Source organism: Apodemus sylvaticus, chromosome 9 (assembly GCF_947179515.1).
Source record: "Apodemus sylvaticus chromosome 9, mApoSyl1.1, whole genome shotgun sequence".
NCBI classification, from domain to species: Eukaryota; Metazoa; Chordata; class Mammalia; order Rodentia; family Muridae; genus Apodemus; species Apodemus sylvaticus.
Window position 1 is genome coordinate 53,944,805 of NC_067480.1, and position 26,441 is coordinate 53,971,245.

The window sequence follows — 26,441 nt, forward strand, 5'->3', positions numbered from 1 at the left end:
TGCTAACAAATTTCCAAAGTCTTTGCAGTAAAGAATATGATTTTTAATGGTATTTGTTGCAGCAGGATACAAAGCTAGAGACAACTTTGGGGACGTGAGAAGATATAGGAGGCCTCGATCCAGAGTCTGATTGAAACCTCTCACTGGCTGAAAGTCAAGAATTCCAACACAATGAAGAATTGCTTACAGTCTTTATCCTTATCCAACTATATACCTAAAATTCTTCAGAAATGTCACCAGAAAGCTCACTTACACTAAAAGGATATTTCCCAACCTTGTTGAAAAGCCTTAGTGGTACCTGGTCTTCTCTCATCAAATCGTAAGACTATTCAAGATAACTATAGAGTCCTTTATGACCTCAATTATCAAACAAACAAAAAAGGAATAAATAAGAGAGGGGAAGATCTTTTAGAAACTCAGTAACCAATGAAAAGCTTTTAAAATCCCACATAGCTGGGTGGTGATGATGCATGCCTTTAATCCCAGCTCTTGGGAAGTAGAGGCAGGTGGATCTTTGTGTCCAAGGCTAGCCTGAGCTACAAAGTGAGTTCCAAGACAGCTAGGCTTACATATCAAAACCATGTCTCAAACATACATACACCACACACACCACAAGTTTTCAATAAACTCCAACTCTGCTCATGCTGGCTCAACCTGAATTTGAAATTCCTTTCTGCGGCAAAGCCAAGGATCTAGTTTCACCCAAGAGGTGGGCCCTAACAGAGGGGAACTGACCGAACTGCTCTGTCCCCAGTCACACCGCCTCTGACCGTTGTGATGCCCTTGGCTGTGAGGACACTTACAGCCTTACAGACACCAACGTCTTACAGTTCTGTAGGCAGCTTGTCTTTATCCACTACTTCTCTTGCCCCCAGGCATGAGAATCCTGCCAGGAGTCCTCCTGTCCTTGTGCTCATTGGACCATCTGCTCTTGGTCTGTACTCCTAACCCCACGGGCCAGCAGGCCCGAACCTGCCCCCTCCTCACCTGCCTACTGTCCACTTCCCCGCAGACAGCCTGCCCCAAGCAGTGGCTGGACACTCTAAAGCAGCTCCCCTTCCTCTCCAGGCCAACCTCTCCCATTTTCATCAATTCTGCTATAATTCTATAAAGCTCAAGAATCAACCGTGCTTGCCCCCCCCTCCCTTTCCTCTTCCTGTCCTGGTCACCAAACCCTCACTGACCTCTTCTTACTTTTCTCCACGCCCCTTACACTTCTGCCATGGCTACTGGACTGTAGGTCTTGGAGGTCCTTAAGCGGGTCCCTGCCGCTCAGAGTTCGTACACCGCTGCATCGCTGTGAATAATGCCAGAAACTCATCCAGACTTGATCCTGGATTTACCAACCCCAATCCCCAGACAGTCATCTCTTCACTGGGTTTGACAAGCACCAGGCTAGTGCACACCCAGCGACTTCCGACTGGGATCCCTGCTCTAGCCTCTTCTTCCTCATGAAACTTTTATTCCCCACACAATATAATTGATCATATCATTCTGCTCCCTCCCCCTCCCCCACAGCTAGAAGCTTGCTGTCAAGCCTAAGGACTGGAGTTCCATTCCCATGACCCATATAGTGGCAGGATGGAACCAACTCCCATAAGCTGTCCTCTGACCTGATACCTGTGCCACGGCATGTACATCTCCCCCACCACGCACAAAACTAATAAGTAAGAAGCAATAAAGATAATTAAACAAACAAGAAAGCACTTACTTCTTTCCATTGCTACAGGACCAGGTCTTACTTTTTATCAGAAATTTAAACAGTTTTTTTATTTTTATTTTATGTGTATGACTGTTTTGCCTGCATGTTTTTTTGACCTTGTACCACCTGCATACAGTGCCCATAGGCACCAGAAGAGGGCAGAAGATCCTGTAGACCTGGACTCACAGATGGTTATCAGCTATCATGTGGGTCCTGGGAACCAAACCCAGGTCATCTGTAAGAGCAACCAGAGCTCTTAACCACTGAGCCTTCCATGTCACCAGCCCTTTACTAGCCTTTTTTTGTTTTGTTTTGTTTTTAGACAATGTAATAGTGTCGCGCTGTCTTCTCACCTCATTTTGCAGTAAGGTTCTGGCGGGTAGGAATTATGTCTTCTGTGTCTTTATCCTTCTCAGCATTTCAGCGTCTGCTGTGTGAGTTACTCAAGCCTCAAACTCTGTTTTCCCCCAGCGTTCTTCTATCTAATCAACCTCTAACACCTTAAGCAGTCTACACTCTCCTTAGCATCCTGCTCATCTCCACACAGTGACCTGAGGCTAGACCCCGTCTAGAAGCCAATGTCATCATGTTAACTTCTCTTGTCAGTTCTTGTACGCCCCTTCCCACTGGCTATTCTTCCCTCATGCCTAGAAAAGCTCCACTTCTCAATCAGTCAAAATGTCTGCTGTCCACCACTCCCCTCCTTGAACTGTCAAGTACTGCCATTTTCAACCAGAAGGGTGGTGATGCCCACAGGTGGCTCCATGCTTATGTGCACCAGCTGCTCTTGTCGAGGACAGGAGCTAGGGCTCCTGACCCCTACCCTGCAGCTCACGGCCATCTACAATTCCAGATTGTTGTGAGACAGGGTCCCACGTTATTGTCTAGGCAACCTAGGATTCACTACAAAGGCCAGGCTGGCCTTGAATTCACAATAATCCTTTTGTGTCAGTCTCCAGAGCACTGGGACTAAAGGTGTAAACCACCATACCTGGTTCCATTTTCTGTTACTGTATCACAGACTTCGCGCTGTGATGGTTGTCTGTTTCCAGATGCTTCTGCTATGGGCAGGCCAGAGAACATGACTCTTAAATACTCACCCTGACATTGTGAGGATGAAGCCCTCCAGGATGCTGAGACATGTACTGGGCCAGGTCGGTATGCTAAACAAACCAACAGAGAAAGAAAGGGCAGAAGAAGTCAGTGGAACCTAGTGTCCTAAATCACACCACAGAGCTGGTGACGAAGCACAACAAAAATATGGATATTTTAGAATAAAGTGTAAGAGGAAGATAGCCAGATTATTCTGATCTCCCATTGTTAAGATCAGACATATCTTTCTAGTTGGTTGCTGGTGCAAGGGAACCAACCTGTTTGTTGGCACAGAGACACCCATTGGAGTGACTGGCATACAACACACAACAAAGCAAAATTTCTCTTTCCAAGCATCCTTGAAGGCGGGTCAAGTACACTTACCTCAGGATTTCTTTCTGTTCATTTGAATCTTTTTTTTTTTCTTTGCAAAATACAAGTTGAGTTACTCTTTAGTAAGTTTATATATGGTCTTTAAATATCTTGTGTTGTATATCTATCTATTCATTAAGTCAAAGAAACAAATCAGGTTCTATTGGCAACCAAAATAGCCTTTAAAAAGTGCCACATTTTTCTGAGAAAGCAAGTGCACAATGCTAGTTTACCACTGGTGGCGAGGGGGACAGGACAGACAAAATCCAGGTAAAGTACGACTGCTTGCCAGCGAGAGCATCGAGGCTGCACTTAGCACATCAATGATCCATCATGCCTTCTACACCATAATGAAAGTTTTATCATGCCATAAAATATTAACAGATTCATTATACAAGCACCAGGCTTTCCCCCCATGTGCTGTAAGATTCTGGAGAACTCACCATGTATTCAAATACGAATGTCAGAGTCTCTTTGGTGTGAACAATGTCATGCAAGAGGACAATATTGGCGTGCTTCAAGCCCTTCAGGAGAGATGCTAGAAAGATTTAAACAAGATATTACATCAATCACTGAGAGTAAAAGTGCCTCTTTGAACACATTAACCAATATTTGGTTTTTAAAAACATTTCAAATCAAGCAATCAGGTTTTTACCGCTGGAAACGAATCTTTTCTGGAAGAATATTTGAAATGACAACAGGCCTTTATTATTTTAAAAATGGTGACCTACTGCATTTCCACAGCTGCCCTCTCTGACCGGCCTGATGGTTGCCTTGCCAGCCCCACTTCCATCTTCCTAATCCATTTTCTCAGAGCACTCTGCGCACTTAGCGAGGCTCTCCTCTGAGATTCTCACCATCCCAGGCTCAGAGACACACAGACCATTGGAGGAGCCGGGAACTGGCTGATTCGCCTCTTAGAGCAGGAGTTTTTAACAAGTGGCCACGCCTAAAACATAAGCCCAGCCAGGGGCTAAGGAAGCAGCTAATAGACATGGTCTGTGGGAGGCAGGACTGGAGCACAGAGTATAGAACCTGGTGACCTGTGCAACAGGGAAAGGCTTCCTGAGGGAACATTGCAAACCTGCCCTATGGAAATCAAGCTTAACAGAGAACACTGAGCTTGGCAAGCCTTGGGGAGTGGTAGTGCTGGCTGCCGTCTCTTGCCTACTAAGTAACAGGCCATTATTAGGCTTCTAGAAGTAGCTACTTATTTATTTGTTTGTTGGTGCTGGGGATTCAGCTTGAGGCATTTTACCAGTGACCTGTCCCCATTGTTACCCCATAAAAGCATCCAATTAAAGGGAAGCAATCACCACAAAAGTTCCCGAAAGGCTTGGGAGTTCCAGAGAGATGGAAGACTTGAGAGATGGAAGACCAAGAAGAAGGAAAACAAAACAGACTTAAAAAGATGATGAGTCTCAGCACAAAGACCACAGTGTTCTAAACTAAGACGATATTTGATACAACAGATCACGACTGTGATGCCAGTAACCAGGGGACAGGGCTGGAGGGCTCCTGCAAATTCAGGGCAGTTTGGGTTACAGAGTGAGACCCTGCCTCAAAAACAAACAAACAAAAGACACAAGCGACTGGAACAGTATAGAACTCAAATCACAAACATCAATGTGCGTGTATATTTAGGACATAAAGGAGAAGCAGGAACATAAAGGGGAGAGAAAAGGAGGGCAAGACAGGACAGGAACAGAGGACAAAGTGTCACGTGTTCTCTCTCACAGAGTCAAGGTTTAAAGGCACAGAGGGCTGGGGCGATGGCTCAGTGGGTAAAGTGCTTGCCACGCAAGTGTGTGGACTGACTCAGATGACCAGAACCCCACAGAAGCCAGGTAGGAGCAGCAGCCCACCCGAAACCCAAGAGGAGGGCAAAGGAATCTCTGGGGCAAGCCATCTACAGACTAGCTGGGTCAGCAAACAAGGGTCATTGAGAGCAGGGCGTGGTGGCACACGCCTGTAATCCCAGTGCATGGGAGGCAGAGGCAGGTGGATTTCTGAGCTGGAGGCCAGCCTGGTCTACAGAGTGAGTTCCAGGACAGCCCGGGCTACACAGAGAAACCCTGTCTCAAAAAGCAAAACAAACAAACAAAAAAGGGTCATTGAGAGACTCCGCCCCTAGATACTGTAGGTGTGATCAAGGAGGGCAGCTTGACTTCTGGCCACTCAAGGAACCAAGTACACACATGCACACGCACCACATAGCACACACATAACAGATGTATGTATGATGTATGCATGCATGTATGTACGTATGTATGTTTTTATGTGTGTTCTATGTGGTATATGTGCATGTGTGTTGAAACCCATTATTTTGTCCTCTAACTAAAAACATTAATTTTAAAAAAGGAAAATAGCATATTGAAAAAAAAAATCCCCAAAATCCAGGTTCTGATTTTGTGCCTACATGTCTACTTGATAAGTCTTCTGCACCACTCTTGCCTACCACAGAGTTCTGCACGATTAAGAGCGAACAAACTCAGAGTTGTAGAGGTGGCTTGGTGGATCGGTACTACAAGCATGAGCACTTGAGTTTAGACCCAAAGATCAAGTGAAAGCTGGGTGTGGCAGTGCACACCTGTAATCCCAGCGCTGGAGAGAAGTGCTCATGGGACAGCCTAGCAAGCGGTGTGCTCCGGGTTCCGTGAAAGATCCGCACACCTAATCACACATGTGCAAGCACAGGTGTGTGCGCATCCATGCAGCGCTGCCGTCTGGGAACATACCTATTCCCTCAGGAACCTAACGTTGGGCTTGTTGGTTTTGCTTCCTGCTGCTCGGTCTCCCCTCTAGTTGGAACTCCATTATTGTCCTCAGAGAGCCAACACGTCTCAGTCCATTCCTTTCTAGTTGAGCAGCCCTGCCTTTACCCAAGAGCTGCCATGTGACCCGGAAGTGTCCATGACTGGACAGTTCACAGCCCCTCCTACTTTCAGTGAGGATTAGTTCAAAGACAAGCAAACCCCAGCAGCTCAGGAAAGCCCTCCTCCTCTGGCTGGCACCATTAGGAAAAGAGCTGCTTTCCTTTCCACTGTGCGGGATTTTCCTTGAAGCTGCTGGGGCCAGATTAGCAACACCTGCTAATTAACAATACCCTGGGCTTAAAAGGAAGACAGAAATGAGCCGGGTGTAGTTCAGTGGGAGAGCCTTGGCTCATATGCAGGAGGCCAGGGCTTCTGTCCTCAGCACCACACACACACACAGACACACACACACATCGACATATACACTATCACACATACACAAGCACTTGTATACATGGACAAACACGCAGACACAGACAGACAGACACACACACACACACACACACACACACACGCTATTAAGGCAGAGAAACCTGTTTGGCTTATCAGATGTCTTAGTAGTGGCATTGACAGTGCTGTGTAAGCCTGTGGGTGTAAAAATGGCCCTACTAGGGAATACTACTCGTATTCCCTTTTTAAAGTCAGTTTGAGCTGTGAGCAGCAGTGTATGCGTTTAATCCCAGCACCCAGCACTCAAGAGGCAAAGACAGACAGATCCTAGCGAATCTGAGGCTAGCCTGCTCTACATAGTGAGTTCCAGGACAGTCAGAGCTATGCAGAAAGACCTGATCTCAAAAAACCAAGTCAGTTTGGGGCGAGCCACTCCCGCAGTTGAAGGAGTCCTGCTGTGCCTGCCAGTCTGCTGTGCCCTTCTGAGCTGTGCCCACAGGGTCCTTATGGACAACACTTATGATTTCACTTTTAACTGTGAGTTAGTTTTGTAAGTATGAGGCTAGTTTCAGTGCATCGGTTTAGTTTCTAGGCCCGGGCTAACGCCTGCACATGCACAGGGTGACTGTCTTTTGGATGCTACCCCATCTCCTCAGCCAGCCACTTTGCTGAGAGGAAACACTCACTTAACCAAGCATCTTCACTGAGTGTCTAAAGAGAGTCTCCGGGGAATCCTGGCCCTGACACACACTTTCTCAGTGAGCTTTGGAGAATTTCCCATCTTATGGAGAGAAATACCATCTTTCCATTTCACAGGGATCTTATGAATTGACTCAGACCCATTCCTAAAACCTTTGGCAAATGGCAAATGTTACAGAGATGCAAATTACAGTTACTGCCTCACATCGGCTTCCCGCCTCCTTTCGCCTGAGCCCTTAAAACCCCACTCCCAGTCATAAAATCTCATTTCGGCACATCTCTGCTAGAGTTTTCAATACCTCACAGATTTATAGCAATAACATCTGACCATCTGTTGAGCATTTTAGGTGCACTTTTATTTATGAATCATTTCATAACTCTCTGTTTCCCTACACACATATGTATACAGGAGAAAGAATCCACAGGCATAGCTCAGTGCTTACCTAGTATGCACAGGGCTTTGGATTCGATAGTTAACAATACACACAAAATCATATCTTCCTTCAAAGGAAATGGAAAAACAAATGGCTAAAAATATTAAAATAGTTTAACTTATTAATTTACTATTTATGTATTTATTTCTAGATCAGGTCTCGGGGCTGGAGAGATGACTCAGCAGTTCAGAGCACTGACTGCTCTTCCAGAGTTCAAATCCCAGCAACCACATGGTGGCTCACAACCATCTGTAATGGTATCTGACGCCCTCTTCTGGTGTCTGAAGAGAACAATGGTGTACTCATATAAATAAAATAAATAAATAAAGCCAGAGTGAGTGGGTGGGGGTGGGGAGTGGAGAGGAACAAAGACCAGGTCTCTCTTCAGCCCTGGTTGTCCTAGAACTCAGATGTGTAGGCCAGGCAGGCCTCAGGCTTGTAATGATTCTCCTGCCTTGGTCTCCCAAGTTTTCAGATTGCAGATATCTGCTAACACACCCGGTTTTAATTTCATTTTTAAAGTAATTTTGTTCTTACGTAATTGTATTACTGAAACTCCTCCAGCTTACTTTCAAAGTTATGGTGGCATATTTTATTAGTCGCAATGCTAAGACACTCAAAGAACACAATATACAAGGATTAGGATACACTGCTGACAGTGTGGGCTTCAGTCTTAACCTCTGTCGTTTTTCTCAATAATATGGTTTTGCAGGGAAGGGGAAAGTGCCCTGTGGTTCTTTCTGTTGTGAACTTATTTGTACCATCAGTCTTGACTTCAGTTCACCATACCTTTGCAGAAGTAAGCGAAAGCGATTCACGCCTTTTATGCCCCCTATGCAGTTTGGAGCTCACGCAAACCTCAGTCCCTCTCACTTCCTTTCTCATGCCCTCCACCCACCCACCTGAAAATCTACTGTCAATTCTGCAAAACACATGATAGCCCTCCCTCCCTTCTTTCTGTGTAGCTGACTACTGTCCTGGGCTGGGCCGTGCTGGTGTCTAGCAAAGGCACCCCAGCAGTCGCCCCGTTTGTCTGTCCTGCTTGACTCTTCCTTCTGGAACAGTCTGAAACTGCAGTTCTTTCCAGTCAAAGTCAAAGCAAATTTTTCTGATCCCCAACCCCCACAGTGACCGTTCATCTCACTCAATGAACTCCATGGCCTGAGAATGACGACTTGCAACCTGCGACCTGCGGGTTTGCCTCCCAGGGCAGTCAACTCCCTTCCCTGCTCTATGCCCTTCCTTAGCTCTCACCTCCTCCCATTCTCACCCCCTGGCTCTGGCCACAATGGAATCTCTTCACTGTTCCTCTGATACTTTCATTTTCAAACACACCCCATTGAGCCCCTCCCCCCATTGTGCCAGCCATTTTCTCCACCCACAATTCTCTTTTCTCCTGTTTGCATGCTTACTCCCTTGCCTTTAGGACTCTGCTCAAACTGTTTGTGCAACTTATGGGCTTCCTTGTGAACTCATTGCAGATGAAGTCACAGCCTCTGCCTCACACATCCCAGCCTCTATTCCTCACCTCTGTTGATTCCCCTCCGTTGTACTGATCAGTGCCTGCCACCAGGCAGATACATACTTACACACACACACACACACACACCTGTGCAGGTTGTCACTCTCTCCTTTGCTTCATGGAGAACAGTCACTCTTGCCTTATTTTTCTACTTACTGCATCCTTGGTCCTTGCGAGGACGGGCCAGGAATGTTCCTTACTATTGCTTTTGTGACCATGTCTTTCACAGTATCATTCACACGTGTAGTGTCAATGGCAGTGTTTCTGTTGAAGATGCTTTCACTCCTTGCTTCTTTAGGAACCTTCCTTGCCTAGATCAAAAATTGTTCTCTCTCCTGCTCATGTTTACCATTGCTCTGCCAACGCCCCAGGATACTGAAAAGCCGTATGGAAATGGAATCTTACTGAGTAACTAATAGGGGATTTGCATGAAAAGCAGGTCATAGTTTAAGTCTTTAGCTCATCGAATTACTGGCACCTGATTGGGTCCACACACCAGGGTCTAATGTGTCCTAGCCTCCAGGTATGTATGAGAAGGAAACTCAGGGAGAAAAAGGCCTTTCTTCTACTTTTGAGGACTCTCTGGTCATTAAAGCAGGATACAGAATCTGATCTGAAGATTAAGGATACAAAAGTCAACTGGGAAAGAAGACAGATACCAAAACCAGCATGCCGATCCTGGGAAGGTTGTTCTCATGTTCACACCTATCAAGTAATGTGGATGGGTGACTCATGCTTATAATCCCAGCACCTCCGAGATGTATCTAGGTAGGAAGACTGGGAGTTCAGGGTCATCTTCAGTACATATAGTAAGGTCAAGGCCAGTCTAGGCTACACGAGACCTTGTCTCAGAAGAAACCAAACAAATGTCCTGTATGTCAACACACTTACTTTTGTTTTCTTCAAAGAAAAGACATAGAGATAGATTGGGGGTGTAGATGAGTCATGGGGTTACATGTTGAGATCATCCTAGAGCCTCGAGAGTCTTCCCTTGAGCTGTATCCTGCTCCTTAACTAAGGTGATGATGAGGACAGTAGCAAAGACAAGAGCTAACACTCCTGGGCTATTTAAGATATACCAGGCCTTGCTGTAAGAATTTCACATACATTAATATGGTTTAATCATAAAAACACCAGAAAGTGAAGATGATTAAAACACTCCAAAAGAAAATGGCCAGTGCTGATCTTTATTCAATAGAGAAAGATAGCTAATATACTTAGCTATAATAATTTAGTTTAATATGTTAATATAGTAAATATTATTAAACATAATGTTTAATATTAGTTATATTTATTATATAATTGATGAAATATTAATATATAAAACATCAAATTTAGATATAATATGTGAGATATTTAATAATTCAGGGAAAATATGTCCATCTCACAATGTCATACAAAAATTTAGTGATTTTCTTTTTTTTTTCCATTATGATCTGTAGTTGAATGACTTTTAAGAAAATCGATTTTTGCTAGCACAGTGTTTTGTGATATTTTGATGTTACTCTATACTGTTCTATTGAGTTTAGCAAAAGATGTTAAACATAATAGTCACAGATAAAGCAAGTCTGTCTCCCAAAGTCCTAGAGTATATCTGTATATCCTGGTAACCCTGGTAACCAAAGCTTTCTCAAGTCTATAGGTTGCTTAAAGACACAGATTGACCCTGCCTCCTGACTTTGCATCTCCAGCACTAACACAGCCTGGCATGTGGTGCTCAATAAATGTTTGTGAATCAATAAAGACTAGGCCACTTCTAATGAATCTGTGCAGAAGTCGATAATGGAGTCCATCCTAGCTCCATTAGACACTGAACAATAAAGGATTTACGATTCCTTATGTTACATCTTCTCTGGCATAAGAGTCACAGACTCCAAGATAAGGAGTCAAGTTATGAATCCCAAGAAACAGTATGACCTAGAGAAATGTTCGGTAAAGGCAAATGAGTAGTTCTGATTTTTTGGAAGTTAAACCCCCATCATATTGTATCCTCTGGTGTGACAGTGATGTCCTTGGGGGCGGTAACCAACCACTTCATGCTGAGATTTGAAGCCTGCTCCAAAGAAAGGAACTGGTACTATAAACCACATCAGAAGCCTGTGGCCCAGGTCATAGGCCCTAGTAGGGAAGCTAGTCTTGTTTTGCTAAGTGAACATGACATGCCTGTTAAATAGCCTTTGAATATTTATATTCATGGATTATATCCATGATTAATGATGCTGGCAGCTTTGGTCAGAGATGCTTCTCTTTGTGTGTGTGTGTGCTGAGCAATAGTTAGGGAAGAGACTCATAACTGTCAAAGTGTGAAGAATAAGTGCCTACTGAATGCTCATCCTTAAATAAAACATCTGTATTTCCCTCTCCAAGGCCCAGAGAACATGAACGAATAGGAGAACGGAAATAATGTACAAGCTGAAAGTGTTGTGGAACAATATCTTCAGGGGATGACACAGCCATGGCCATGAGACTCCCAGTCACCATGGCAGCCTGCAAGACACTGGGCCTTATCAACATCCCATTGTGGAGGAGAGGAGCTCACAAGTGCCCACACCTCCCTGAGGATCTAATGTAATTAACACTTCCTAAGGGACAAAGGCATCTCGTCCGTGGTACTGCTAATTTGTTCACAGTCCTGTAAGTGACCTTAATTAACTCATTAGTTCACTCCCCACAAAATGGCTCAAAAGTGGAGGTGGTGGAGAAATACCAATGGGACAAATGTGCTCAAAATAGATACGAGAATGAAACTGTCACTACAGACCCCATATATGTACACTTGATATACATCAAGTGCTAAGAGTGCTAATACGACTCTTTCAAGGCTGGTGAGATAGCTCGGTGAACAGGGGTGTTTGCCACAAAGTCTGGTGAGTTCTATCCCTGGACCCCATGTAAAGATTAACAAAAAGAAGCGACTGTACAAGGTTCTCTTCTGACCTCCACATAGGCATGGTGGCACAGCTTTGAGTGTGTCTGTACACACACAGACACACGCACATACATTATTAATAATAATGATAATGATCATAATTTTAAATTTAAAAAAATCCCTCTCATATGTTGTTACCCTAGGGTTATTTCTCATAGGGCTGTAAGCGTACACTGAATTTGTTATGTCCCTGATGTGATCAGACTCCTGTCAGCCTGGGCCTGCCCTCCTCCATCTGTGGTAATAGTTGACTTGAGATATTAATCAGACTCTTTGTTGATCTTATTGGATGACCCCAGCAAGGTTCCTGAACTTCTTTTTTAGTGAATTTTCTCACAAATGGATTAGGAGTAATTACAGTGCTCTTAAAAGGATTTCCGTGCAACTGTTTCTCATTTAAATGGCAGGTTCTGTAGAGAGAGCCACTGGGTCTGAAGCACACAGGATCACATTCTTTTGGAGAGTTACGGCTGAGTTTGCCCCCATTTCCACACAGAGAGCGCCAGCGAGCTGCTGTTTCCCACTTTTCCCACTTGCTGAGAGAGATGCCCAAGCAGTGCACACATTTGCAGCTTTATGTAGAGCAGGGAGAATTTAAATATGGCAGACTTTAGTGGGACCCAAGCATGCTGACTAGAAGTGTGACCTCAGACAAGTCACTGAGCGGCTCTGAAGCTCAGACCCCTTCATTTCTACAACAACAACACTCTTGTGGTATAAAGGGTTAACAAAGACTGTGGGAGGGAGGCCTGCCATATGCCTGGTTCTCTTATGGAAACACAGTAGACAGGCTGAAGGTTCTAGGTTCAACCCAAAAGCTGACTGTTTTTAGAAAGGGATTTAAGGTCCATTCCTAGAATGTCAATATAGGATTCAATGAAACTAAGGTACATTCAATATAAAATCCATAAAAAAAAAAAATCAACCCACTCAAAGTATTTTCTCCCAGTTGTAAAAAATAAACATTTGAAATGTGATTCTGAGTCAATAATAAATGACTCTCTTAAAATTGCTATAAAAACCTCTGATCTTTTTATCTTTTTTTTCTTTTCTTTTCCATTTTGTTTTGTTTGACACAAGGATTCACCATGCAGCCCTGGTTTACCTAGAACTGGCTATTCAGACTATGCTGGCCTTGAACTTAGAGTGATCCTTCTGCCTCTGCCTCCTGAGTGCTGAGATGACAAGTCTGTATCACCATATCCAGCTCTTTCATCTTTTGATTAGCAAAAGGATGAGGATAGTTAGAGCCTGGGCCTGTACTCCACCAATCTCAGGAGACCTAGACAAGAAGGTTGTGAAATCAAAGACAGTCTGGGCTACAAGGTGAGTTCAAGGCTAGCCTGGACAGTGGGACCCTGTCTCAAAATAAAAAAAAAAAAAGAAAAAGAAAAAAAAACAGAGGGTTGGACAAATAGCTTGTCGACAGATCACTCACCTAGCGTGTGTTTGGCCTTGTCTTTTGTCAGCATTACGGAGAAGCAGGGATTTGTGTGCTGTTGCTTATCTCAGACACCCAGCACACAGTGCAGTGTGATTGCACATAATGTTCTGAGTGTTGGTTTGAATTAGGTATTGTTTGAAAGTTTGGCCATACGATACAATACCTCTAAAGGTGTTAAAGGACTGAAGGGGGCATGAATGCTTAGTAAGAGCTTCCCCTGGTGTTACTCAGACTTTTGTTAATTTCATGACATTATATATGAAGATCATATGAAAACAAACATACATTCCACCCGGAGAGTCTGTCCATGGAGCAGAATCCCATTCACGAAGCTCTGGACTGCCACACCTTCAGGGCAAGCAGATTTCTCAGGAAAAGAATCCCTGCTTTCAAAGGTTTGGAAAGAAGTTTGTCTTACTCTGAGTTTCTCCGCGCATGGCTTTTGGTTGCCTTTTTAGCTAATGACCCTGGATTTTAACTAATGAACTCCAGCTGTTCTTATCTTGCTTCCCAGCCCTTCCCATTTAACCTCTGACTCTCTGGTCTCATGGGCATCCAGATCTTAACCAGGGAAAAATGAGCCTGTGCCAAAGTTCTTAAAAGAGGCTTGGCTTTCAAGGCTGCAAGCTTTTTACCCTGGAGGAAAAAGAAGCAGCCATTGTTGGAAACCGGAAGTCGAACCACCTCCAGCGTGTCAAAATCCTTTTGTGGTTTTTCATATCATACAAGCAAAGCTTTCAGTAAGGGCCGGTCCCATAAAACAAACCGAGGAAGTCCACACGGGAACGCTAACTGTAATTGTGAACACCTGTGTGGGAGGCAGCACTCGGCGAACATGCAATGCGGGAATGGCCGTGCACACAGAACAATACACACCCGGGGGCTTTGAGCCGGCCGAGAACATCTGTTAGCAAAACCTGCTGCAAAACACGTTTCACTGTGACTGCCAGATGCCGAGCTGGAGAACTCAGCTCTGGGGAAAATAGCAACAAAGCCCAGTGTGAACTCAAGTTCACAAAGTCTGTGCCCAGAGAACAGGGGAGCCCGCGCCCAGAGAACAGGGGAGCCCGCGCCCAGAGAACAGGGGAGCCCGTGGCCAGAGAACAGGGGAGCCCGTGGCCAAAGTCTAGTCTGGTGACTTGGGTTTTTTTGTTTTGTTTTTTTATTGTGTTCAGAAATACTCTTTTACCTATCCACACATCTGTCTCCCAACGTGATCACGTTCTCATTTGGACCACTAATAAGTACACTAGTAAGTGCAGCTTCCATCATATTAAATGCTTAAAACCATGTGTTCCCCCAGATGCACCTGATCCTACCAGGATGAGTTTCCACTTACACTGATAGCCTTTTGGCCTTTCTATTTAAATGTAAAATGTTTCCCGGGGGGCTTCAGAGACTTTTGAAAATGGCATCAAATTGAATTATAAACTCATTTTCAGAATTGGTTTTTAAAATGCCTGCTTGCATAACCCAGTCTTCTAAGTCCAGTCTAAAACCTGCCTCCATTAGCTACACCGAGTCTGAGTCATTCTGTTTACAACAGCCTCTTTACACTTAGTATTTGGATTGTCTGCTCTGCTAAGGCTGAACACACAGAATGAAGAACGGGGCTTTCTCTGCTCGTTTCTCAAACATTCAGCGCTATCCTTTTGCATGTAGTGTATACTCAGTAAAGAAGGGAAGACAAATAGCTAAGATGAAGAAAGTAAGGCCGAGGAAGGACCATAGCTCTCTTCGTTTTTTTTTTTTTTTTTTTTTTTTTTTTTTCCCAGAGAGGAATAAAAATCCCATCATTCAAATGGGTCTCTCATGGGGTAGGAATTTAGCTCAGTTGATAAGAGTGCTTGCCTAGTGTGGTGGTTTGAATAAATAAACCTCATAGGCTTTGCTATTTGAATATTTGGTTTCCAGTGGGTGGCATCCTTTGGGGACAGAGCAGTTTTGCTGGAGGAAGTATGTCGCTGCAGGCTCGGTTGTAAGAGCATACAGCATCGCTCACTTCCGGTTTGCTCTTAGGGTTCCATGTGTGATTGAAGGTGCGGTCTTTTAGCCTCCTGTTCGTGCAGCCAAGGCTGCTGTTAGCCGCTCAGCCTCTCCCAAACCCCTGCTGCGATGGACTTTTTATCTCTTTGGAACTGTGGGCCAGATAAACTCTTCCTTCCTTAAGGTGCCTTTTATCACCACAACAGAAAAGTAACTAATGTCCTAGCATGCTTGAGGCCTTGGATTTGACTCCCAGCAGGGAGTGTATAACTGAGTGGGGTGTTGACAGCTATAATTAGAGAGCCCTTGGGAGGGACAGGCTTGGGGAACAAGAGTTCAAGATCATCCTGGTTTGGGGCCAGCCTGGGCTCTCTGGAGACACTGTCTCAAGCAAGCAAACAAGCAAGCAAGCAAGCAAACAAACAAACAAGCCTCAAGCAAAATGTTAATAAATTGTATTCTTTAATTTTGCTATGTTAGTTTTAAATTTATAAGCTATTAGTATTAAACACTGTAGTGTAAATCTTCTCACTGAGCAGTAAAATATGACCCAAGTAATAAAATAAAGTAATAATCAAGAAAAAATAATAGCAATGACTAATCGTTGAACCCTGAAAAGAGACGGCTGTGCGCTCTCATTTGATCTTCATAGCAGCTCCACGAACTATATGTGATTATCAGCCACTTTTTTTTTTAATTTTAATGAGACAGGATTTCTCTGTGTAGCTGGCCTCATATTCAGCCTCCCTCTGCCTCCCAAGTGCTGGGACTAAAAGTAGGTCCACCCAACTTAACAGCTCAATCTTAGATAAACAATTGACCCAATATCACCTCACTGCAGTGGTACCTAGTAGCCAGATGAAGAAAACTTGGATCTATTTACTACCTTACTATGCTGCCCAGGGTGCAAAGAAATCACAGGAAGCTAGGTTTGGCGTGGAACACCTGTCATCCCAGCTCACAGGAGGCTGAGGCTAGGGGATTAGATCTGAGGTTAGCTTAGGCAAATTATTGAAACCCTATCTCATTAAAAAAAAAAAAAAGTAATAGGCAGGCAGTGATGGTGTACACCTTTAATCCCAGCACTTGGGAGGCAGAAGCAGATTTCTGAGTTCAAGGCCAACCTGGTCTACAGAGTGAGTTCTGGGACAGCCAGGGCTATACAGAGAAATCCTGTCTCGAAAAACAAAACAAAAAAAGCAAGAACAAACAAACAAACAAAAAAGTAAATTAATGAGACAGTCCCTGAGAAAAATGCTTAAAGAACATGCCTTCTATTCAGGAGGCTAAAGCAACAGGGTTTTTAGTTCAAGACCTGCCTGGGAAACTTAAGTGAGATCCTGTCTCAAAAAAAAAGTTTGTGTGTTGGACCCTTGGCTCAATCCCTAAGTTATGTTTCCCAAAAACATAAACAAGAAAACAATCTATGATTAGGGAAATCCCCACCAAGAGTTAATATGCTGAAACTCTGAGTTGTATAGAGATGGTTTTAGCATGGATCCAAACATATGGGAAACGTTTAGTAAATGCTCATAGAGATCATAATATGGACAGCAGTTTTGAACTTTATCTTCAAGAACAAATAATAAAATAATAGTGTAAATAATCTTGGGAAACTGGCAACAAAATCAAACTTTGAAACTATAGTTATCACTTCTGGAGATACCAAAGACCACATGCTGAGTAGACAGAATGAATTCTCCACAGTGTTTTACCACACTGAATAATCAAAACAATCTCTGGAGTCCATTTTTTCCTGTTCTTACCTTCCCGGATGGCTGTGAAAGGGACTCCCTCCTCTGCATTCATGCTGATGACTTTTAGAGCTACTAGTTGTCCATTTATCCTAGAAAGGGGTGGGGCAGACACACACACACTGAGATGGTTCAAAGCAACAGCTTATATCGGAGAGTCTATTAAAAACAAACAAAAAACCAAAAAATCCTTTCCTTTACAATGTGTCCTAGTATTTAAACCTAGAATCTTCTCAAAACACAAGACTCATTATGTATAAAACATGTTACATAGATATTTTGAAACATCCTTCTCTTTGCTAAACTGTTATATTTTCCTTACAAACCAACCAGAGAAAGCAGAGAGGCACAGAAAGACCATCTCCTTCCTGATACCTTCTGATCCCTCTGGTACACTTAAGCCAGCCCTGTGTGTCACCTAACTTTGGCTGTGGCTTCATAACTGTCCCCTCTTGAACACCTGTACCTCTGTCTACTCTCAGCAAAGTAGCTGGGGACATCATCTGAAAGTGAGAGTCAACACCTCACTTAGTTTTCAGACCTCAGAGAATCTCCACATCTCATGTCTGATAACAGTCACGTTCTCTTTTCTTTTTTCTTTTTCTTTCTTTTTCTTTTCTTCCTTCCTTCCTTCCTTCCTTTCTTTTCGTTGTTTACTTTTGTTTTTGCAGAGGGTGGGGAGATGCAAGTTTTTGCCTTCTTGAGACAGGGTCTTGCAATACAACTCAGGCTGGCCTCCAGCTTTCAATTCTTCTGGATGAGTCTGTTAAGAGCCAGTGTCTTACAGTAGCTTCCAAAGCACCCTCCTATTTGCGAGGTCCCCCTATTCCCTCTCCCATCCCCCTCCTTCCATCCTCCTACTCTCCACTTATTTATCCAAGAAGATTTGGTGTTTCTAATACTGTGAGATCCATACAGCAGGGCCTGTTCTCTCTCGGTTCTACGTTTTCTTTTATTGTTCATGGTATTCTTTAACAGACCAGCTGGCTTTGAATTCATAACAATACTCTTGTCTCAGTTTTTCAAGTTCCAGGGTTACAGGACTAAACCACATTCCCTCTTACAGAATGTGGTATTTAATAATGTTATAGTATATTATCATACAAATATATTACAACGTGTTTTGCCAATTCCAAGTTCTTATAAATTGCAGTTTGGGGTTATTTTAAGAACACTGTGCTGGGCATGGTGGCTCCTACTGTAACTCTAGCCCTTGAGTGGCTAAGGTGGGAGGAAGGTTGTTGTCACAAGGTCAACCTGGGCTACATGGTGAATTCTAGACCAACTTGGGCATGAGACTGTTCAATGAAAAACCATAGTGATCATTTCCAGTTAAATAGCTCCCACTGTTTCTGTAAGGTAATGTGGAATTGCTAAGTCCTAAACTAAAGAAGGCACTGCACATGCCTTCGTTAACGTGAACCCACGCCCAGACTGCTTCCAAAGGAGTGCTGTTCTGCGAAGCGACATTCTCAGCTCCATCATTCTAAACTTCATTTTTAAAGAGCAAGTTCAGAATTTTAGAAAAATTAAGAAAGTATAGAAAGTCCCCATATCCTTGATGTTTCTTCGGCCATTGACTCTTACTTAGGAAGGCACAGTTGTTCATTAGTGAACCAAACAGGACCTGGTGACCCACTCCTATACTTCCAGCACTGGGGAGGTGGAGGCAGGAGACCAGGGAGTTCAAGGCCATCCTCAGCTACATAGGAAGTTCATTTGGCCTGAACAACCTGAATCTGTATCACAAAGCACAGCCAAACAGCAAAAAATCTAAACTAAAAGAGTGCACATTAGTGATAATCAATGAACCAATGTTGATACATTATTATTAAAGCTCATAATTCATTAGGATTTTTAAAACTTTTAAAAAACAGTTTAATCTAATGGCTTCTTCTACTTTTTAAAAAAAATTATTTATTTTATGTATATGAGTACACCATCACTGTCTTCAGACACTCCAGCAGAGGTCATCAGATCCCATTACAGATGGTTGTGAGCCACCATGTAGTTGCTGGGATTTGAACTCAGGACCTCTGGGAGAGCAGTCAGTGCTCTTAACCTCTGAGCCATCTCTCCAGCCAGGGTTTCTTTTACTTTCACTTCCGGTCCTTCTTATTGTCTGGATTCTATTCTATTGAGTCTTGCTGGGCCCCTCCTGGCTGTGCAGTTTGTCACGTTTTCCTTGGGTTTGACCATCTGGATGGTTTCGAGGAATGCAGGCAGGTTAAGAACTTGGAAGGATGCCCCTCTGATTTTTCTCTTGTTCTTCCATAAAAATGGTCTTGATCACTTGGGCATCCCACATCATGGCCCCAATGACACTCATTTCCCACTGATGCTTCTCTTAAGATCAAACTGGAATTCTGAGTTTGGGGGAAGGCTCAGAGCATCTGGACCAGATTCCATCATGACTTGAGACTCTTGATGTTGACTTTAACTGCCTGTCTGAGGTAATACTTGTTGAGTGTCTATTGTGAAGCGACCATCCACCACCCCTATTAGGATCAATTCACTAAGTATAACCTGCACTTTGGGCATGGATCCACTGAGATCCACTTCTGAGAGAGTAGATCCACCTAAGGTACCTGGGGCTCTTTTCTTTGTTGTTGTTACTTTTTTATAAAAAAATTAGATATATTCTTCATTTACATTTCAAATATTGTTCCCTTTCCTGGTGTCCACCCCCCCCCCCCCGCCCCGCCCGAAAGTCTCATAACCCATCTCCCCTCCCCCTGTTCCCCAATCAACCCTCTTCCACTTCCCTGTCCCAGCATTCCCCCACACTGTGGCATCAAGTCTTTCCAGGACCAAGGGCCTCTCCTCCCTTTGATGTCCAACAAGGCCATCCTCTGCTGCCTATGTGTCTGGAGCCATGGGTAACTCCATGTGTACTCTCTGGTTGATGTTTTTGTCCCTGGCAGCTCTGGGAGTACAGGGTGGCTCATATCTTTGTTCCTCCTATGGCACTGCAAACCCCTTCAGCAACTTGGGTCCTTTCTCTAGCTCCCCTATTGGGGACCCTGTGCTCAGTTCAATGGCTGTCTGAAAGTGTCCCCCTCTGTATTTCTCATGCACTAGCAGAGCCTCCCAGGTACCTGGGGTTCTTTTGCATGGGAAATTTATTTCTTCTCTCTTCTTTATTAATTTATTGAGCCATTCCTTTGTAGCTGTAGAAACTCATAGATATTTTATTCTTTGGGTTATAACTCAATACCACTTAATTCTGTGCCCTGGTTTTGGCAGGTCTGCCCCTTGGAAGCTCTTCTATGATGCCCATGCGACTTTGCCAAGCCTCTCCCGAGTGTGGGCTTAGATTGGTTTTTCCTTCACAGTACGCTCTCTGTGGGTTTCATATTTTAATTTCAACTTCATTACTTTTGGAACTGCATTTCCCAGTCTTCACTATTTATCTCACCCTTATTTCTCCTTTTTATGGAACATTTTACCCAGACTTTTGTGCTCACTCTCACTTGTCTTTCAAATTTTGAACTTAAAAAATTGTTTATGGGGGCTGAGAGATGGCTCAGTGGTTAAGAGCACTGGCTGCTCTTCTAGAAGTCCTGAGTTCAATGCCCAGCAACCACATGGTGACTCTCAGCCATCTATATGGGATCTGATGCTCTCTTCTGGCATGCAGGTGTACATGCAGATAGAGCACTCATAAATACACTAGGAAAGGAGAAAAGGAGATTTAGGGAGCAGGGATCACAGGAGGTCCCACCCAGCTATTTTTTTTTTCTTTTTTTTAATGCTTACAAAGGCAGACAGATTCCGGAGTTCAGGGTTGACCTGGGACAGAGCAGGGTTAGACTCAGGTGTGGTAGAAATAGTAATTCCATGATGGGGCCCCACCCAGCTATCTTATTGTCTGTGCTAACAGAGTCAGGCAGATCTCTGAATTCTTTTGCAACTTTAAAAGAAAATGTATGCTCGCTGTCTCCTAAGAATTAAGGAGCTGGGGTCCCAGGATGCTTCATAGGATAATCAAAAGGAAACCAGGAGTAAATGACTGGATTGATACGTAAAATAAAAGACTGGGCTTATGATCTGGAGGAGATGAACTATCCAGTGAATGTTTTAGAACAGCAAGGGAGAACTACTTGGAGAACTGTCTTGAGCAGAAAATAGAGAGAGCTGTCTGGAGATCTCCAGGGGGGGGAGAGCAGAGAGAACGCAGGCTGGAAAGCTGTCTCCAACATAGGCTGCCAGCTCTGCTTCGACCTTGTCATTTGTCTATGCTGCTCCCGGATGCCACCCCTTCCTCAGAACCCCTCCCCAAGCCGAGGCTGGCCCTTGCATCCTTAAGTATTTCATGGGCACCTCTGTTTAGTAACATGAAAATCTCAAGTCAGAGAAGCACTGACATTCTTATATGGTAGCTTCCAACTGCCCTAACTTTGCAAACACCTTGGAATCTGCTGCAGCGTACACCCCCCACTGCGCTCCCCTGCCCTCTCCTCCTCCCAGCTCCCCCATTTGGGAGGGTGCACGGGGGTGGGGTGAAGGGTGGGGGGGGGAAGGGGGACTGGTTCTGTGGTTCTGACAAGGGAAGTTTTGGGTTTTTTGTTTTGTTTTGTTTTTAGCTTGTTTCTGCTTGGAGTTGTCCTAATCCTTGCGTCTGGTTTCTCTTCACCTCCCTCAAATATTCCTGTCTCAGGGAGCCCTCTTCTCACCTCTCCATTTAAAACTGTGATCACCCCCTGCCCCTGGATCTGCCCATTCTTTTCCTTTCCGTGGCACCTCCCCACTTGAGCCACTATTTCACTAGTTCCTTTATGGTCTTTTATGAGAATAATTTTCTCTACAATATTTTCTAAATAGTTCTTTCTAATACATAAGCAACTTGTTTTGACTTTGTAAAGTGATCACATGAATGCTATGTGTTACTAGGTCTGATAATCTGTTAGGTGATGAGCATTGCCTTTTTAGAAAGACCATAATCCAAAACAACAACAACAACAACAATAATAATAATAATAAACTTTAGTCTCTGTCTTTACAGTGGCCAGAATATCTACGATAATTTTTGTTTGTTTTGTTTATTTTTTGTTTTTTGTTTTCTTTTGAGACAAGGTCTTACTCTGCCCCAGTTAGCCTTCAATATACCTGTGGTGGCCTTCTCATATACCACCATATCTGGCTCTTTATGGAACTTTAAAATGTGTTTTTATATCAGAAATGTTCTGTTTTCATGGTAGCCTCCAGTCTCAGCCACTAAAAGTACATCTTTTGTCCTCATATTTTTCTGTGTGCATCTCACTCTGTATAATTATTAAGTGGTCTTTCTTTTTCCCAAACAAGACCATGGAGTACACGGTGTCCTGTAGATACCGTTCCTCACCGCTTTCCTCAGTATTGGGCCTCTTTTCATATTGGTTCATAGTATGGTAAATATTTACCTTGCCTTGCTTTAATGGATATTTGAATCTGTTTTTATTTTTATTTAGGCCATTATAATATGTGTATATAAAATCCTTTTGAAGTATATTAAATATAGTGTAAATATGTTATTCTTTTGTTATATATATAGTACATATATTATTCTTTTGTGACAAGGTCTCTTACCGAGCCTAGGTCTAGCCTAGTGACTAGCAAGCCCCACTGATTGTCCTGTCTCCACTCCTTCCTGTCCTCACAACACTTGGGTTAAGGCATTCATAGCTTTACCTAGATTTTTACATGGATATGGAGATTTCAATCAGGTTGGGAGGCATTTCTGATGGAATTTTTCATTCTAATACTATTGAGTTTCTTGAAAGCAATATATTATATTCTTAGTTCCCTGGATAATTTATGGTCTTGAATCAAATCCTGGTTCTATATAATTAAAATTGTATTTCCCTGATAATCTTACTTTAACCAAGACAGCACAAATGTGCAAACTCTAAGATAAAAATATTTAGTTTTATAGTTGCACTTTTAAAATACGACTATCATTAAGTCATGATTTTCTCTACTAAAGTAGTGTAAGCTAAGGGATAAGGTTTTCCAACTCTCCTAGCCTTACTAGAAGGTAGATAAAAGACCAAAACCCCATCTTCAAACCAGGTACACGGGTTTTGGATAAGCATTCTTCTCTCCCAATCATTTGGCATATTCTACAAATGCAGAACATAGTTTTTTAGATATCCCACACTTTGAGATTTAGGAAGGGATAAGAAAAGCCCTAAAGAAGCCAATGGCTTTCTCACAAGGTAGTGATTGTTTTGGGGGTCAACAGTGGAGAGAGTCTGCCTTCTTCACTGTTGATTTTAGCTGGTTTTTGTTGGTTTTATTTTTTTGTTTGTTTGTTGTTTTTTGGTCTTTTGTCTGTTTGTTTTGTTTTTCAAGGCTGTTAAAATCACAATGTCTAGGACTGGAGAGATGGCTCAGCAGTTGAGAGCACTGACTGCTCTTCCAGAGGTAATGAGTTCAATTCCCATCAACCACATGGTAGCTCACAACCATCTGTAATGGGACCTGATGCCCTCTTCTGGTGTGTCTGAAGACAGCAACTGTGTATTCATACACATAAAATAAATACAAATCTTAAGACAAAACAAAACAAAACAAAACCCCCACCAGGTCTACCATCCTTTTGGTCCAGATGTCCTGCCATCCCAAAGACTGTGAATGTGTGTACTGTCAGTTGGCTTTATTATGCACTAGAGATGCCCTCATCAAAAGTCTTTCACAAGTCACTTACCTACTGATGCCCTTGTAAACTTTGGCATAAGAACCTTCACCCAGCTTCTCCAAGTTCAAGTAAGATGAGGCTGCTCCAAAAGGGAGGCTCTTCTTCTGCTCGGGGAGTGTCGTGAGAGGTGGAAAGACAGAAAGAACTCATAAAAAGTATGTTGACTTATCTTTTCACTAGGGACACTGGACAGCAGAATGTGTGTGTGTGTGTGTGTGTGTGTGTGTGCGTGCATATGTTTGTATGTGAATGTATGTGTTCATGTGTGTCTATGTGTCCATGTCTGTGTGTGTGTATCTGTGTGTTTGTCTTTGTGTCAGTGTCTGTGTCTATCTGTCTGCATGTGTGCCTGTCTATGTCTGTTGTGTATGCATGTCTGTCTGTGCATGTGTGTATGTGTGTATGTGTGTCTCTCTGTCTCTGTATGTGTGCATGTATGCATGTATATGTCTGTGTGTGTATGTGTGTCTGTGTATGTGTGTATGTGTGTCTCTCTGTCTCTGTATGTGCACATGTGTGCATGTGTATGTCTCTGTGTGTGTGTGTGTGTGTATGTGTGAGTGCATAGGCAAGCCCACACAGGCATCCTTGGAAGGTGAGGGCCAGCTTCCCCAGACAAGCACCCATGAAATTCTCCCTGATGCCTGTCAGCAGTTCACTCACCCATGGCAACCCCTGCCTCATATTCTCTTCCTGAAAAGAATCACTGTTACTCCGTGGCCTTTTACTCTCCGACTTGTGGGCACTGGCAGCCTGGAGTCCCCTGGGGTGGAATGAAGATGTGGAACATGATGCTCCGTTCAGATCTGTGAGCTAGAGGAAAAAGAAAGTACAGGAGCAAAATGTGTACAAAGTCAAAATTTGGTGACTGGCAAAACATTGTCTTTGTTTTATTTGCCTGGTTTTTTGTTTGTTTGTTATTTGTTGTTTGTTGTTTGTTTTTGTTTGTTTGTAAGCTTCCCACACCCCTGAAAGGCAGGTTTCCTAAAAGTCAGATCTCTTAGAGAAAACTATGATACCAATTACTAGAAATACTAAATTTTTCCTTCACCTGCACAGTTTAACCCAGTCTCCTTGAGGGTGTTTTCCAATTTCTTTATTTAACTCAGTTTCCTCCATACCTGCCCACCTTCCTGGGTACTTAGTGTAATGCCTTAGAATAATCTAGTAAGACACTGCTAATAATCACAAGCTAATTACTGAAACTGAGAATCCGCAGCGGACCTCCCGGAGTGGCAGCTTGCCCTCTTCAGTCCAGCCCTGCAATTTAGTAGCTCAGAGACTTCCAGAGAAGAACCACTTTCTCTATTTCAAGTCAAAAGAGGCCAAACCTAAGCTTATTCCCCTCTTCTGGTTTACAAGTACATCCCCAAACTTGATAACTACAGCTATAAATCCTCTGTGACTTTAATAGAATTTTCTTTTTATGAGTTTAGACCTACCGCAGAGGAATCAGACCCTGTTACAAAAGGGAGTGTCTGTCTGAATTGCTTGGTTTACTAATAAAGAAAGATGCTCCTCCCGGGATACAAGTACCTCAAATACAGCAGGCTCGGTGCTTCCAGGCTGGCTTCTCTGACAGCCGGGCGCCTCCCCTCCCTCGGAACGATGGTAGCAACTGCATCCTGGCTGTAGCCTTTTTGCACACAGCTCTTGACCCATACTAGTCCAGGTTCAAGGAGAAAACCCCCGCACTTGAACCTCTTCCCATCCGCCTCTTCTCATTCGCTCCCCCTCTGCCAGAGGTCAGCAGAGTGGAGCTTTTGTGTGACTCACACGAGGGCTCTGCCTGGAGCAGTCTCATGACTTCAGCAGTTTTAGCTCATCAGCGCAAAGAACTATGCATCAGAACCGCAGCGGCCGGCCGGCGCTCATGTGTGCACACCCCAAACCAAGGAGGCTCTTGTTTTTGGAGAGAATACATTGAAGTAAGCTCGCTCTTACTCCTGCCACAAGTCAGTTCTCTGGATACACTCACTTTCCCACATTGTGCATCACACTAGCTTTTATTGGGCTACCCTGGTGCTAAAGTGGTCATGCTGAGTGCTGTTTTATCCCTTGCTTTCATCTGAAAGCCTCTTGGTTTTAAAAACTTGTTTTTCTTTTGAGGCAATGTCTCTCACAGTAGCCCAGCTAGCTTCCAAGTGGAGGTAATCCTCCTGCCTCAGCTTCTCCAGTCCCGGGATTGACTGATTGAGCCATCTGACTCAGATTGGTTTTCCAACATTAAAATGAATTTGCAACCTAGCCAATTTTAGAGTCAAAGGAACCACACAATGTAGTATGAAAAGAAAGCTGAGGATTTCTACTCCTTCTCTGCCTCCAAATGAGAGTCCATCTCAGTCTGACAGGGCAGCCATTCCTTCAAACACTATGTAGTAAGTACCTGTGTTGATAATAGTCCACAACTTTAGAGTCAAGGATAGAGCAGAGCTTGAGCTGGGCGTGGTGGTACACTTGTGGGATTTTTGTTTTTAAATATAGGTAAGACTTTCTTTTTTTTAATTTAAGATTTTATTTATCTTATTTATATGAGTACACTGTAGGTGTCTTTAGGTACATCAGAAGAGGCCATTGGGTTCCACTACAGATGGTTGTGAGCCACCATGTGGTTGCTGGGAA

At 43.5% G+C, this 26,441-nt stretch overlaps 1 protein-coding gene across 3 annotated transcripts in view; it reads right to left on the minus strand.

Annotated features, from left to right (window-relative positions):
• The window catches only part of Cdk15 (cyclin dependent kinase 15), a 90,944-nt gene extending 65,463 nt beyond the window's left edge, over positions 1–25,481 (minus strand). For 2 of the 3 annotated variants that reach the window (XM_052192656.1, XM_052192654.1), the window contains exons 1-6: positions 25,356–25,481; positions 24,483–24,632; positions 23,829–23,923; positions 17,153–17,232; positions 3,610–3,704; positions 2,803–2,865 (exon numbers count right to left, since the gene is read on the minus strand). In XM_052192656.1, the coding sequence (XP_052048616.1) occupies positions 2,803–2,865; positions 3,610–3,704; positions 17,153–17,232; positions 23,829–23,923; positions 24,483–24,632; positions 25,356–25,481 (609 nt within the window). The remainder of the gene's footprint in view (positions 1–2,802; positions 2,866–3,609; positions 3,705–17,152; positions 17,233–23,828; positions 23,924–24,482; positions 24,633–25,355) is intronic. The other variant, XM_052192655.1, reaches the window with a different exon arrangement.
• Positions 25,482–26,441: the final 960 nt, after the last annotated feature.